This window comes from Salmo salar, chromosome 09, assembly GCF_965601325.2.
Source record: "Salmo salar chromosome 09, fSalSal1, whole genome shotgun sequence".
NCBI classification, from domain to species: Eukaryota; Metazoa; Chordata; class Actinopteri; order Salmoniformes; family Salmonidae; genus Salmo; species Salmo salar.
The window spans coordinates 84690001-84706199 of NC_138299.1; the positions used below are offsets into that span (position 1 = coordinate 84690001).

Below are 16199 nucleotides of genomic sequence, written 5' to 3' on the forward strand. Positions count from 1 at the left end.
CAATTCCCAAGATAATCCATTGAATATGCATTTCAGAATGTTCTGATTGCAAAATATATTGTGATATTGTAACAGGAAAATTACTTATTATTACAATTTCAAAATACCAATTGAGTGAAATAAATTATTTCATATTTTACATAATGACAAAAGTACAAATGCATTGTGTTATGTATTAAGCCCAATGGTTCATATTCTCTACAGTACCATTGCATTAGTTTTAAGTGAGTCTCAGTCTCAGCTGATTGTTAAGGGGCCTAAAGATCAACCTAGATTGGCTCCCATCAAAATGTCCCAGTCACCAGGTTAGTGTATTCCCCTCTACAGATAACAGCAGCCCGTTCCCCTCCATGCTATTCATTTTGTTGCTCACTGCAATTAACATCACAGGGACTCTAACAAAGCAGATCTCTTATTAAGTTATTTTAGGTTTATTTATTTTTGTGGTAATAAAACTACTTATTTTTGGGATAAAACCGACTTCAACTGTATGTAAACAATGCATAGGGGCATACTGAAAAGACTGCGTACACTACAACTCTAAATAGGTCGTACCTGACAGAGAATGAATAGCATTGGTACAAGTGATAACTGAATAGCAGTATTGACAAAACGGGAAAACACATTTTACACATTGGTAAAATGGTACACAAAACTCTAATTAAGACTGAAACTGTGATAAATAAAGGTTGATTAGAGGGGCCTGGGTAAACGGGTGATGCTCCTCCTCTTGCAAAGGTGTTTGGCGTGTAGAGCTTCAACAGTTCTCACTGCTCCTCTGTCTCCCCAAACAAACAAGGTGCGATTCATTCACAGGCAGCCCGGCACTAGGCTTCCTTTGTGCTCTCTGTCAGAGAGGACAGGAGGGCCTGCAAATATATTCCACTAGCTAACGTTACCTCTCCCTTCTTCTACAGTGAGGATGAGGAAGGGGGAGGAAGCAGTGTGTAATCCACTGTTGCGTGCATTCAGCGAGTGGGACGTCTACCATCATAAACTGTGCTAGCTCATTCATGATTAACAATATTAATTGTAAATTAATAATATTACATTGTTTTGTATTGTACCCTAAGGCAAAGCGTGCCTGTGATGACAAAGCCTAGAGGGAGTTGAAGTACAGTATTAGTAAACATGTATTCTATAAAGGTCATTACATTGTACATGTTAGACCGTTACTTATGTGGCATGTCAAGACTATTCAGATCGGCTTCTAAACACAAACAGTGAAATAATGTCACAACAAGCTCTGTTCTCTGGCAGAGGAAGCACATACTATTGCTTATTCCACATTGCCATTAATATTATATATTTTATTGAAAGAATTAGCCATTTCCTTTGGCTCACACTAAAGGTCATCCTAAAGCAAACTTTACCATGAGAGAAAAAATCTTGACTGTTCCTTGCGTGGCTCCACTGAATCATCTTATTTGTCATACAGTGCTTTCAATAGAGGCACTTGGCCTTCGTAGTTGGAAAGTAAAGGTATGCTATTAACTCAGAGATACTGAAACTAGAGCCCGACCAATCAGGTGACAGTACAACATGGCAGCCTTGTCGAGGACCCGTGCTCATAGATTTAAATTATTTTCACCGTATTTCTTGCTTGTTTGATTCAATTATCATTTAAATGGTTATCTCAGAAGTGGGTTTATTCTACCAAGTTAATACAACCTTGGAGGCTGACGAGAGAAAATGTCAGAGCTGTTAGTTTCATTTACTGCTTTGCTCTAATGAACCTACTTAACTTCTCAAACACGTACTGTTCTGAGAAATGTTAACAATGTTAACTGTTTTGGTGGTAAGGCTTAACAACAACAGAATTAATGAATGAAGTATAACTAAATATATGAAAGTCCAACAAGACATCAAAAGCTGATGCACACAGAGAAAATCCAGGACATAATATAGCAGCATTTCTTCCCAAAGGGCAACTAGCGCATAGAAGGCTTGCAAATGTGCCCTCAAGTCCTCTCAGCTGGAATTCGAGAAAACTCCATTCCCAGAGTTTGACAGTTCGCTCAAGTCCTCTCAGCTGGAATTCAAGAAAACTCAATTCCCAGAGTTTGTAGAGCGTCCTCTTAGCAGAGCTTGATGTAATACGCTACATAGTCCTCATCAAAGAAGAACATAGTTCATAGAAAGTAACATGATGATGAACTAAGTATTACAACACTGCAACAGATTAGTAGGAGGGAAGACTCTCCACAAGTACATATTGTCAATAGTTTTGAATATTTAAAACCAGTCTGTCTATTCAAGCGTGCATAGAGTATTGACTCCTCCACATCGGTCTCTCCTCTCTGCTCTTTCTACACATGGCGGCATAAGAACAGTGTCAAGCCTGCTTGGCCAAGCCCCATTTACCTACATTTGGCCATCACTACTGTCCTTATTAGGTCCATGGTAATTAGTGCAGAGTTATTAAATATAGGTTGTGCCAGCCAGGAGCTTAGCTGGAGTTGGGCTAGCCGCTAGTGAAGGACTGGCAGTGGAAGGGTCTTATCCCCCTGAGCCCAGTCTTAGTGAATGCCCTCTCTTCCTCTCTTCTCTTCTCCACCACTGTAGTGAGGGACTATTGGTGGGCTGAGTAAGGCCTGATAAACTGTGACAGACAGGCGTGATGAGGTATGAGTGGTCCCTTCATCAGGGTTAAGGGTGGGTGAAGGTAGTCACATGCTTTCTGATTATGATGCAGAAGTGTGTGTATTAGAGTGGGTGGTTTGTGATCCCATAGCTCTGTAGTATGTGTCCACAGGTAAGGCTAGTCTCTATGACATGGCTATACTAGATAGTCAAAGACTATTCCTTTACTGTGTTACCTTAGCTTGAATCACTTCCTCTCCATCACAGAAATATACACTTTCCACCACAGGCTATTAACACCCAGCCAAGGATAAAAAAAGAAATCCTTTTATTGAGACACACATCAAATACTGCCCCCCTCCCTGGCCTCTCCGCTCCACCAGATTCAGTCCAGCTCTTGGCCGAGGCCAGGTGGATATTAGTGAGGTGAGGTCTCCCAGCTCTGACAGGAAGAGCTGCTCCAGATGAACTTGTTAATTGCACACTGGACCGGAGGGCAGAAGGGCCGTGCCACTCTCAACTTTAGTCTCCACAGAACATGATCACTGACAGGCTCTGCTTTATCATTCCACAGCACTCGCCGCTCGTTGGCAGATGGCAGAGCGAGTCCTCGAGGCAGCGGACTTGGCAGGCACCTCCCGGATCCAGGATGCCAACTGCTGTGAGTCCGTGTCACGGCGACAGAGCGGAGAGGAGGTGGACGGACAGAGAGATGCCAGCAGGCCGCCTGGCATGGCTGTCTCTTCATGCCGGGCACAAATGAGATTGGCATTGAGAGAGGCTCCTCAGGCACACATTATAATATGTGGCCCCCAGCTGTGGTCTGTGCACCAGGGTGGAATGTGGTGGGTCTGCTGTAGACCTTGAGAAAACTACATCCCTGTGAATAAACTGCAGAAAAGCTTTCAAAAATTTTGAAAAATTCTTGCAATAATTCTTGACCAGAACTAAAAACACGCCTTATAAATGTATAATATATATATATATATATATAACCTCAGTTCTACATCATCATATATATATATAAAACTGTGGTTACATAAACAGCCACAGAAAGAAAGACCACTGTTATTGCGGGTTTAGCGAAATGCTTTTAAATGTCTATGTCTACATAACAGTCCCCACACTGTACACCTCACATCAACTTCCAATGTAGGTATTTGCTCAAAGGTCTGAATAACATTACAGTCAGCTGTATAATAATTACGATGGTTCGTTGATCTGTCTTAAATAGTCTTTATACTGTTCAATTCAGAAGTGTTTTATCTATTAATATTGCTGCCACAGCAGCTTATTCCCCCAGACACGTGGGTTCAGAATGACAGAGTTTTGGCCCCTTTGGTGAGACTATCAGTAGAAGTAGACTGAACATTTTATTTTCCCTTCCATCCCGGTTCACCAGGCAGGGACCTTGCCAGTATCCCGTTACATATCCAATACCCACATTGCCTCAATAGACTCTCTTTTCCTCTCCTCATCGTCCGGCAACGCTGTGAGGCTTTACGCATTTCAAGACAAATAAAAATGAATTATTTGGACAGCAATCCCTGCTGAGAAGTACTAGTACTAGTAAAAGGGAAAATGTATATTTCTCGAGACACTGAAGTCAGGGTAATCCCTGAGGATCAGTCAAGTAATAATGAAGCTAGACAATTAAAAGAGAAAGTGACAATAAATAGCTAGGCCTAATTAAAAGGGTCAAGTTAAACCCAGTCCAAGGTGTGGATGTCCATAAAACAGGCTTTAGCACAAATTATTTGTAGGTGTTACTTTATTGAGCTATCATTTCTCCTCACAATGCCAACAGAATGAGGCATCACTGTGTACAGTACAGTAGTCCAGGCCTATATCTCCACACACAAGCGTCAATTGCCTGTTTATCTGCTAATTCCTCCTCGAGTGACAAGAAACCATTATGGAAAGAAAGGGAGAACCATGACTATCATCAAATGATTGCTATTACTGGTGGTGAAGCCATGATATATGACTTGCAGATTGGAGCAAAGCCCATCTACACCACTGTTCCAAGAACCCAGCCGCCTATTCTCTACTGCTGCTGGCAAGGCATAGTGGCACTCTCAGACAGTCACTCCCTCTGTACAGACAGTCTCTCCCTCTGTACAGACAGTCTCTTCCTCTGTACAGACAGTCTCTTCCTCCGTGCAGACAGTCTCTCCCTCTGTACAGAGAGTCTCTCTCTCCCCCTCTCCCCTTCCCCTTGACTTGATTAAACCCAACACTTGCTGTACCTAAACCAGCATGAGAGTAATCAAATTCAAATCAATATCCGTGTTGCCCTTGGCTTAAGAGGTGGACATAATTTTACATCACTATCACAAGTTCTAGTTGTGAAGCGGGGGGAAAAAACAATTGATGAAGCCAAAGCAGTAATGGCAGGCATCAATCAATGGGAATCATCAACATTATGTGCATGTATACGTTGACATTTCTTATTTTCTGTAATAAAAATATATGTAAACAAACATATCTCAGCTACCCTTGTCCTTCAAGCTGAATTATTTAATACCAAGTAGTGCTGAGTGGTTAGTGATTTTTGAGGTCAGTATGATTAGTAATAAAGAATCACGTTTTTCTGATTTTGGCTTAAATTATATGGGTTGAAACAAAACAATTATTAAAAGTCCCATGATGGTAGTGACTGACCATTACTGCTTATCACTTATTAACCATAATTTATTCACATTACTTTAATAAAATATATTTTTTTAATGATTACTTTATTATTTCATTCCAAGTCATCTCATCTCTATAGAGCTGCTGCTTATGCTGTCTGACAAAATCACTATTTTAGTAGTTCTTCAAAGTAAATAAGATATACTTTTATGACTGCTGAATACCAACTAACAATCATTTAGATCATGTATTTTCAAGTAGAAACCTTGCAAAGTAACAGCTGCTCGCTATATCCCCTCACGATCATGCATTCTTCTGTCTCTTCCAGCAGGCGTAAAATAAACACAAACCGGACAAGTAGATGTGAGCAAGTAGGATTATGGTCATTAGCTAGGTTTCCATCCAATTGGAGCCAGATTTTCATGCAAATACAATAGAATCCGCATAAAGACAATATGTGCATTTTCCCACAAGTGTTGTGTTTCCACCAAACTGACTTTTTGGTGATAAAAATCAGTGCGTGATGACGTAGTACACACAAAATGTAGTTTTTCGCTTAAATTTTCATGTATCGAATAAAAATCAAAAATTCAATATGTTTCAATCACATTTTCAGCTCTACCGATACTTTTGTCACAAAAACGGTTGAGTTAAACAGCAAATGTACCTCCTCTGGTCTTCGCACATGCGCTCTAGCCAACAGTTTGCAGATACATTGCGTGTAGGCTCTGCAGGTAGGCTAGTCTACACGATGAGATTATTATGGATAAGAGCGAGAATATTTTTATTTGTCACATGAAAAATACACTCGATATTTATTGGAAATGAGCATCAAGATCACCGTGCACTTTCAACACATTGTGAAGCTCATCATACATTTTGTTTTACAGTAACATGCAAAACACAATAAACAGAACAGCCAGATCTGTAACCTAATAAATTGCATGATCGTTAGTGGAAGGACCACAGCCCATAACTTAAAATGTACTTCGATATGAAGTTTATTATATCAATTTCTGGGCGTAATGGCATTTCTCGCAGAACTGTATTATTTGACCTTTATTTAACTAGGCAAGTTAGTTAAGAACAAATTCTTATTTTCAATGACGGCCGAGGAACAGTGGGTTAACTGGCTGAGAACGACAGATTTGTACTATTGGGGATTCGAACTTGCAACCTTTCAGATTTCAGGTTGCAAGTCCAACGCTCTAACCACTAGGCTACGTTGCCGCCCCGAATTAATTGTACGGACACAAAAAGATCCCACCATGTCAAACAAATAAACGATCTGTCAGCATGTATAAAATCGTACCGAAACGTCCTGTTCCATCACAGCTGTGGTGACTTAAAAAAAAATAAAAAATTATATGGTATGACTTTATTCGCATAAAAACTGTGGATAGAAACATGGTTATTGTAGTTAATTACCACGTTTTATGCCCTATGTAGAATATTGGCCTGTTGGAAACTAAAACTCCCTACTACATCACACAGTTCAAGCTGGGTCTGATTTTTCTCTAGAGAAACTGTGCACTGTGCGCATTGAGCTCACAGAAAAAACGTCTTTCAAATAGTTGTTTAAAAAAAGTCAAATAACTGAAATGTCAGTTAATCGCTCAGCACTAATACCAAGGTAAGCCCTATTACATGATGTAACTCTTGCTGGTAGATCTACAGTGTGATCTGGTTATTTAACAGATCATGGTACTGTGGTCAGATTAAACTAATGCACACCCAACAATTACATTTTAAAATTCAAATCCCACCAACCATTATAAACCAACTACCGCAGCATGAAATTATGCTCAATCACTCATCATTTCGTGAAACACAACCAGGGACATTACATTGCAAAAAAAAAGGTATTTTGATGGAAAGCTATAATGAGCTGTTTGTTTATAGCTACACATTCCATTCCTGTCTAGCACTCTCAGAGGTAGAAGGGGCACGATGAAGAGGCATGATTTGAATTGAAAGAATTTAAAAGAAAACAACTAAAGCAAAGAGGTGTCTCAAAAATCAATAAATGGAAACAACCACAATTAGTAAACCCTGTAGTCGCGTGGTAATTGAACAGTCAAAATGCACAGTAGATTGTTGTATCGGCTACAGTAGGCTAGGCCTAGCATATTCATCTAAGATTATAAAAAAATAAAACAATTAATGCAGGACTTAATTATTATGTGGTTGAAATCCTTCTATTGAGACACCCAAATACTATTGTGAGGGAGTGGGGAGAGGAAAACTAAGAGGAGGGATGAATGGACTAGAATGAAAACAAAAATGAGTGATAGGCTACCAATCATGGGGAGAATGGAAGGATCAAATCCTGCAGGCTGGTCCCTACTGTCATGGGTTGTGTTATCACAGTTACTTGCCCTCTACTATCTCTCTGTGATGGTGCTACTTCCGACCGGGAATAGAACATCCCAATCTTTAGGGAATCAATGGCTTCCAAATTAAAGTTACTAGCTCTAGTAATGTTTGTGTACTTTAATTTGGATGCCACGGATTCTCTTAAAATTGGGATGAAATTGAAATTATTAGAAATTCTATCATCATATGGTTAAAAATATAATTATTGTAATAGGTAGCCTACCGAATATATTGCACATCGCTGACCAGATGTGGAGCAGCGTAAACTTAAGACTATGTCATAATAAACCACCGTGATAGGCCATTATAATGTATAAGCGATATGTTCTATTGAATCGATACAATCCATTACAAATCAAACCTGACAATAGGCCTACTCAAATAGTCTAAATTATGTTTTAGAGCAGAGCATTTGACAAATGATAGCTGGGGTATTTAAAACAACAATAAGACAGACAAGGGCAATTGATTCAGTTGTCATGCAATTCACCACAGTAGCTACATTGGCGACCTCAATAAAACCCCTATGAAACGCGTGTTTAGGGTGTAAACTATACAATTACGCATCGAATGATGCCGATTTCAAGCTGACATTTACAGAGAGCAAAACCAGCAACTGTGAACTTCCCCCATTCACGAGGTGGCACTATAGGTCCCTGTGAGTGTGTGCGCACCGAATACGTCCTAGCGCTACATAGTCCTACAATGCACAATCTGACAATAGAGGCAAAGCGCAGACACGCAGGGCTCTAAAATAATTCCTCACACTCATCTCTCACTTTAATGTGTTCCGAGAAGGAATGCGAGCATTCCAGGAGTCCAACGCCAAAAGCCAGGGCGCATCGATGTGGCAGCGCAGCTAGGTTAGTCTTCCGAAAAAAGCCTCTGACAAAAACGTTAATAGCTACATCATGTAAATAAAAAGAAACACTTGTACGTACCACTGTTGCTCCAGTTCCCAGTCCCTAAAGAAGTCAAACTCGAATAGGTCCATGGTTGGTCCCCGTTGTCTGATTCAGGAAGGAACCGGTGCCTGCTCAACGTAGCCTATGCGTCAGTCTACATATATCAATTCTGTGGATCTGCTAAATGTAACTAGCTATGCTGTACGGTGTTCTCTCTGGCGAACTGACACACACTGCAAGGACAACACCACTGCCTCCTGCCCGCCTCCGGTCTCCACCGCTCACGGAGAACAAAAGGCGGAGCTAGAGACAGGCAGAAGCGGCGACTCTGAGCCCGGTTAGTCCAAATTGAGGTTAGCTAAAATTCTATTTGCCTCACCCATTTTAAGTGTAAACGTCAGCTGTCAAAAACAACTATATATATATATATGTAAAAAAAAAAAAGGTTAATAGGCCTGTGAGGAAATCATAACAATATTTTATTATATGTTATAATGTTATAACCATTAGAAATGATGATGCATATGCATGTTTAAGCAGTGTGTGATAATTGTGCATTACCACCCATTAGCATTATTCACAACAGTTGTTTCCAGATGCAAAGGTCATAGTACTATTGACTGATCATAGACTAGGGCAAGTTCAGGAGTTGTGTTTAGAGTATCTATGACCCATGTTTACTGATTGTAGACTAGGGCAAGTTCAAATCAAATTAAATGTTATTAGTCACATGCGCCGAATACAACAGGTGTAGACCTTACAGTGAAATTCTTACTTACGAGCCCCTAACCAACAGTGCAGTTTAAAAAATATATATATTATATACGGGGGTGTCGGTACAGAGTCAATGTGCGAGGCACCGAGGCACCGGTTAGTTTAGGTAGTATGTACATGTTGGTAGAGTTATTAAAGTGACTATGCATAGATGACAACAGAGAATGGCAGTGGTATGGACATTTGACTAGATGTTCAGGAGTCTTATGGCTTGGGGGTAGAAGCTGTTTAGCAGCGCTCCGGTACCGCTTGCCGTGCGGTAGCAGAGAGAACAGTCTATGACTAGGGTGGCTGGAGTCTTTGACAATTTTTAGGGCCTTCTTCTGACACCGCCTGGTATAGAGGTCCTGGATGGCAGGAAGCTTGGCCCCAGTGATGTACTGGGCCGTTCGCACTATCCTCTGTAGTGCCTTGCGGTCGGAGGCCGAGCAGTTGCCATTTCCAAGCAGTGATGCAACCAGTAAGGATGCTCTCGATGGTGCAGCTGTAGAACCTTTTGAGGATCTGAGGACCCATGCCAAATCTTTTCAGTTTCCTGAGGGGGAATAGGTTTTGTCATGCCCTCTTCACAACTGTGCTTGGACCAGGAGTTGTGTTTAGAGTATATATGACCCATATTGACTGATCATAGACTGTGGCAAGTTCATGAGTTGTGTTTAGAGTATCTATGACCCATATTGACTGAATAAATGGGTGTTGTTGACAGCACCGTGACCTATTGGGCTCTACATTCTCACAGCAGACAGAGGTGTTAGAAATGATAGAGGTTCACAGTAATGGGGATATATGTTTGAGACAGATGATATCATTTCATATTTTTATTGAGCCAATCAATCTCCGGTGTAATCATAACAATGAAAAGAGGTCTGTTATAAATTATTTGGCGGCGCTATAGCTGCATAGGCCATGTGGGGAACAGACAGGCGACACGGCAGCACGGCAGCACGGCAGTGGAGGAAACAGCTCTGTAGATTAATGTATACTGATGTGAGGGAGCTGTGATGGAAACATTAGAAACATCAGCAGTATGTCTAGAAGGACTGTCTGCTTCCATCAACAGCACACTGCATGGGTCCTGTAATATGGAGCAGGAGTGTCGGCCACAGTAAAAGAGACATGTTAGCCTACATGACTGTATCATGATTTACCTGGCTACCATGTGGTGCCAAAGGTAATACAAAGCCTTATTATGATACATCTCTCCCCCTCACATGTAAAGGCTGGGAGTCTATTACGATTTATGGCATATGCCCCCGAGTTTGTGTTCATTTTCCAGAATAGTAAATTGACCTAGGTTTCGGTCAGACACACTCTGGGACCCAAATGGCTTTCTGGATGGCGTGCGATTAGAACAACTTGGTCTTCTGTTAGCCAGCTAGTATCAGGAGGAATCATCTGGAACCCATATGGCCCAAATGGAAATAAGTAGTGTCTGCTTTATTGCCTGTTCTGTATGGCCAGTGGTAAAGCAGAGGACAGAAGGAGGGGGGATAATTCATTGTGTTGGTCGTTATGCCAGGGTGCTCAGGTACACAGCACACCTTGCCTCACACGGGGAATGTTGCCTTTCAGAGCAGCAGACATCTCCTTTATCATGACTAAAGGCTTATTCAACTACACAGCCAATTCACCACAGTACTGGGTTATACCCAGAAAAAAAGACAAACAGCCTTAGGGAAATGCTAAATAATACAATATCAACTAAACATTGTATAAAGCATGATAAAATCTAATCAAATCAAATTGTATTTGTGCCTCCCGGTGCCTCCCGGTACCTCCCGGTGCCTCCCGGTACCTCCCGGTGCCTCCCAGAAGCGTCCCAGTACCTCCCAGTGCTTCCCAGTACTTCCCGGTGCCTCCCAGAAGCCTCCCAGTGCCTCCCACAAGCCTCCCAGTACCTCTCAGAACCTCCAGTGCCTCCCAGAGCCTCCCAGAACCTCCCAGAACCTCCCAGCCCCCCTGCATTTAGATTGTTGACCCATAAACTGGCTGCAGGGAAACACAGAGTTACACTGGCAGCTAGGCTAGAGGGAGAGCACCATTCCCAAATCCTCATCTGAAGCATCAGCCTGCACTGCCTTACCACTGAAGACCTTACAGTACCCAGTACAGTGTGTGTGTAGATTTGACAGTGCATACACTGTACACATGATGTAGAATATCTTTATACACACTTGTCAAAATGATGTTTTAAAATAGATGGCTTCATCATCCTTCCATACTTGGGTGAAAAATAAAACATTTCAATTTTTCATCAACAATTTTCACAATCGCTTTGTCCACCCATGGACACAATTCACTGCGAGAGACGCACATCATAGCAGCCGTTTGTTGAAATTGCCTGTGGTTAAATCACTTGTCAGAAGCTGTGAGAAGTGATTGGAAAATACCTCATCAGAGCGAGAGGAGGCCCTGCAATTGTCTCCGTGTCCCTTTTCATCTCCCTAAAATGAATAAGAGTCATTATGGGCTAAGCTGATATGGTCTGAGGGGGATCATCTCCTAATTATACCACTGTAATTTCAGAGTTAATTATCTCTCTCACGTCTCTCTTCGTGTCAGCTTGTTCCTACCGCAATCTCAACTCTCCTCAACCCTGGCTCACAGGGTGAAGTGGAGGCTTAGGATCCTACCTGACTGACTGGGGTGGGAGGTGGAGGCTCAGGATCCTACCTGACTGACTGGGGTGGGAGGTTGAGGCTCAGGATCCTACCTGACTGACTGGGAGGGAGGTGGAGGCTCAGGATCTTACCTGACTGACTGGGGTGGGAGGTGGAGGCTCAGGATCCTACCTGACTGACTGGGGTGGGAGGTGGAGGCTCAGGATCCTACCTGACTGACTGGGGTGGGAGGTGGAGGCTCAGGATCCTACCTGACTGACTGGGGTGGGAGGTTGAGGCTCAGGATCCTACCTGACTGACTGGGGTGGGAGGTGGAGGCTCAGGATCCTACCTGACTGACTGGGGTGGGAGGTGGAGGCTCAGGATCCTACCTGACTGACTGGGGTGGGAGGTGGAGGCTCAGAATCCTACCTGACTGACTGGGGTGGGAGGTGGAGGCTCAGGATCCTACCTGACTGACTAGGGTGGGAGGTGGAGGCTCAGGATCCTACCTGACTGACTGGGGGGAGGTGGAGGCTCAGGATCCTACCTGACTGACTGGGGGGGAGGTGGAGGCTCAGGATCCTACCTGACTGACTGGGGTGGGAGGTGGAGGCTCAGGATCCTACCTGACTGACTGGGACGGAGGTGGAGACTACATCAAGGTGAGTCTGATGAAAGTCATCCTGTCAGACTGCAGCAGTGTATGCTACCAATGTCTGGCAGTTTAATAAGTAAACATGACAAACCCATAGGTCCAGTCAAAGCTCCCTGAAGGTGACTGTTGGTTGGCTGGATCCATTTAGCTGGTATCATTGCATTTCTGATTGAGTATTTTGGCTCACAACATTAATGCGTTACGCATGAGTTCCACAACAGGCCTAAGCAACAGCATCACTCGGCCTGTGTGTGTCATATATTCAGCTCATAAAAAGTGTTGATGTGAATATGCAATTTCTAGAGAAACGGTGTTAAACTGCCTTTCTTTTCATGGTCCCAAGAATATAGTCATTTGAATGTTGTAAATGTGCTCTCCTATATGAGCACAACTCTTTAACAAGACTCTCCAATGTGTTCATTGATAATTGGCAGTAGCATTGCAGCGGGGCACTACATCAACCTCTCCACGGCAATCCTGCCTGCTGAGTGACAGATGCTAATTAGCTATTGTCAGGCACAGAGAATAATCCTCTCTCTCTCTCTCTCTCACCAGTCTGACAACTCCTGGCTGTCAGAGTGAAAATCATTTGACTCTCTGGGTGCATTGTTACATTTCTTCATTATAAATTACAGTATTTTTGTGTGGCAGAATTGAAGATTTGAATGGAATAGAATGAACCTCTCCTTTCGCAAACCTATTCAACAGCTATTTACCTTAGCCCACCCCACTTTCCACCCCAAATTCAATATACGTTTGACAAATGCATCGACTGGCTGCACTTGATATGAACATGCCTTTGGTTATTTTCTCTCAAAACAGTGGCCAAATAACATAAGTATTAGTTCTGTGCCGCTGAGTGACTGGTGTAATTTTTCTTTGTTTGTAAGCCATGCCCAGTGCTATTCACTGTACACTCCATATTCTCTTCTGTCTCTTTTCTTTTGTCTAGAAAGCCCCTCTTAAGTAGCAGTCATCCAGAACGCTTTCAGAGTGTGAAAATAGAGAGAAAGCTATAATGCTGTGCACAAAACCGAAGTGCCTCTGGCTAATTTCAACAGTGAAATCTTGTTGGCATTGATAGGTTTTTCAATACTGTTTTTGTGCGCTCAAAGCTCCAATAACAAACAATGAAAATAATAAACTACTGTGGAATACATGCAATGGTGTTTTATCTCATTGTAAATGTCCTGGTAGCCATCCCATAACTAAACAAATCAAGGGGATATTCTACAGATCCTGGCGCTGCAGACAGTGACTGTCCAAGATAGAAGAGGCATGTGGGATACAGAATGCCAATATGAATAAATTTAACCATGTTACATTTGTAGAAGCCGTTCCATATCTAAACAATCAAAGCAGATACGCCACAATTCTATATGTGCCATTGGCTGTCTGCCTGTCATCCTCAACATGTCAGAATAACCATGATGTAGTTATCAGCATGTCCTATGAAAGACTATACCACCACCACCTGCATTGTATTATAAACCATCAATTATTTTCTTGTGGTGAAATCTCTGTGTTAGTTTTTGAATGTTTTTTTTCTCCCTTTGTATTTTTCCCTTAGCTCTTTTCATTTCTGGCATCATCTGTTTGTGTGGAGCCAGAGAGAACATTCCCCAGCAGAAATAATGACCACATAGATGGAGAGGCTTTGAAGAACAGAATCACAGAAATCCTGCCACTGGATCCAGGGGAATTGATAATGATAGTGTTTTCTGCGGGATGACGGGATTAGTCATAGACTGAGGAGGAGAAAAGGGCCCAAACATTCTGTCCCTCCTAATTCTTGTAGCGTGAACGTACCGCTGAGCTCCATGGGAGCTGCTGGTGTGAGTACAGCCAAGCCAGGCCTCATTAAACGCTCTCAGGCTGATCTGAGGATGGTTGTGGCTGCTGTCTGAGGCTGGCTGTGGCCGTGCTGGGAGCCAATGCACCCTGGGGTCCACATACACCAGCCCTGCCATCCTACAGCCTCCTGCAGTCTGAGCACACAGAGCATCACAGGACCCAAACACTGGACACCAATCAGCATTCAGGATTAGACCCACCTGTTGTATAAAGTTTAAATATGTTTGAATAGCCTACTTAGAACAAACTAGAATACACATCTACAGAATCTTCCATGCAAAATGAAAAGTTGCAATATCAAAGGAGTATGGAATTAATTGAAGAACTGTAAGATGCTACCTCCCTTACTATCACTGTTACATCAAATTAGAAAAACTAACTAATTAGCGCTCAAACCCCCCCCTCCCGCCCAGAGTATGCGAAGGAACCAGCAGAGACTGTGACCTTTTAGTGAACATGGGGGATAAAACAAAGTTTTGTCAGTAGTAATGAGCCATCTGGATGCTGCTGCATCCACACTGTCCAGCCACTCAACCACCTGAAGGAACCATCCATCTACTATCTGTTGACAAGGTGAAGGTGTGAAGCCTCACTGCTGTCACTCACACATCTGGGCCAGTCATATACCGGCAATCTGACACATGCTCCCAAAGCCTGTTCCCATTTGCCATTTGTCCATACATCTCACAAAATGCTAGTTCTGTCAAACGTTAGTGTTTATGGAATGTCCACCCCAAATCATGGCCGAATTTGTGTTTTGCTCATTCTTGCTGACATAGGAAGACAGTCAAAAAATATTTTTGCTATGCATGATCCTGATGCAATAATTTCCTGTTTGAAATACACATTTGCTATTTGTCACCAGCACCACATTTATAGAGGGATGAATGGAGGAGACCAAAGGAAAGAAAAAAGGATAGACAGACTCTAGACTGAGAGAAAAAGAGTTCTGGAAGTGTTTATCAGCACGTTACTATTCAGTGTCGTCCAGCTCATATGAATGGGCCTCACACACCCTTCAGCCTGACAGCCAGAGACACACACTGCCTCTGAGCAGCAGTCAGACGCCACCGGCAGAATATAGCTACATGTACACTGTTTTGTCATTTCCCCGACTGTGAGTTGTGTGTCCCAGATGGATCCCACCTGACGCGCTCCGGCTTCTTCGACCTCCCGCTTCGTCCTGCTGCTGTGGAGGAGTGCTCCCTGCTGGATCCAGAGGGAAATGCCTTCCCCTTCCCACTGGGAAGAAAATATCCTGGGCTAACCGCATACAAACACCGTACTGGCTGCTGCTAATGTGAAAAGACTGGAGGATACTACAGATTTAACAGATTGTAGACGCCAATATGGTGACTTAGAACTCTGACAGCGAGGGAAAAGAGAGAACATTTTGTATATCAGATTAATTCCAATGTATTATTAGATTGTAGACAGTGAAAGTTCTCAAATGCCCATGCTAAATACAGTATTTAACAGAGAATGAATATGCTTATATTGTCTTGGCCGAGAAAAGATGATGGAGGCGTATGTTGCTAAAATTATGAAAGGCAGCCTGAAAATAAAGAGATGGGATTGACCCAGAGAAAAGAAGAGGATGGAGCAGATCCATGTTCTGTCTGTCTGTCCCTCCCTCCCTGTAAACGCTACGCTCATGTCACACCTGCCTGGTCCCTGCTGTAGCCCATCAGAGTGTGAAAACAGTTAGCATGGGAGGATCTGTCTGTCTGTCTATCTGTCTGTCTGTGGGAGGTGTGGGGATAGTGGCCATTCGAAGGCTGTGGCATGGGACGTGACAAAAGCCTTATCTCCCCG

General features: G+C 42.7%; 1 protein-coding gene across 1 annotated transcript in view; it reads right to left on the reverse strand.

Moving 5' to 3' along the window:
• LOC106611959 (AF4/FMR2 family member 2-like) overlaps nucleotides 1-8831 on the reverse strand; it is a 336588-nt gene extending 327757 nt beyond the window's left edge. The window contains exon 1 of the mRNA XM_014212678.3: nucleotides 8535-8831. Coding sequence (XP_014068153.1) covers nucleotides 8535-8587 — 53 coding nt within the window. The 5' untranslated portion in view covers nucleotides 8588-8831. The remainder of the gene's footprint in view (nucleotides 1-8534) is intronic.
• Between the last annotated feature and the right edge of the window lie 7368 nt (nucleotides 8832-16199).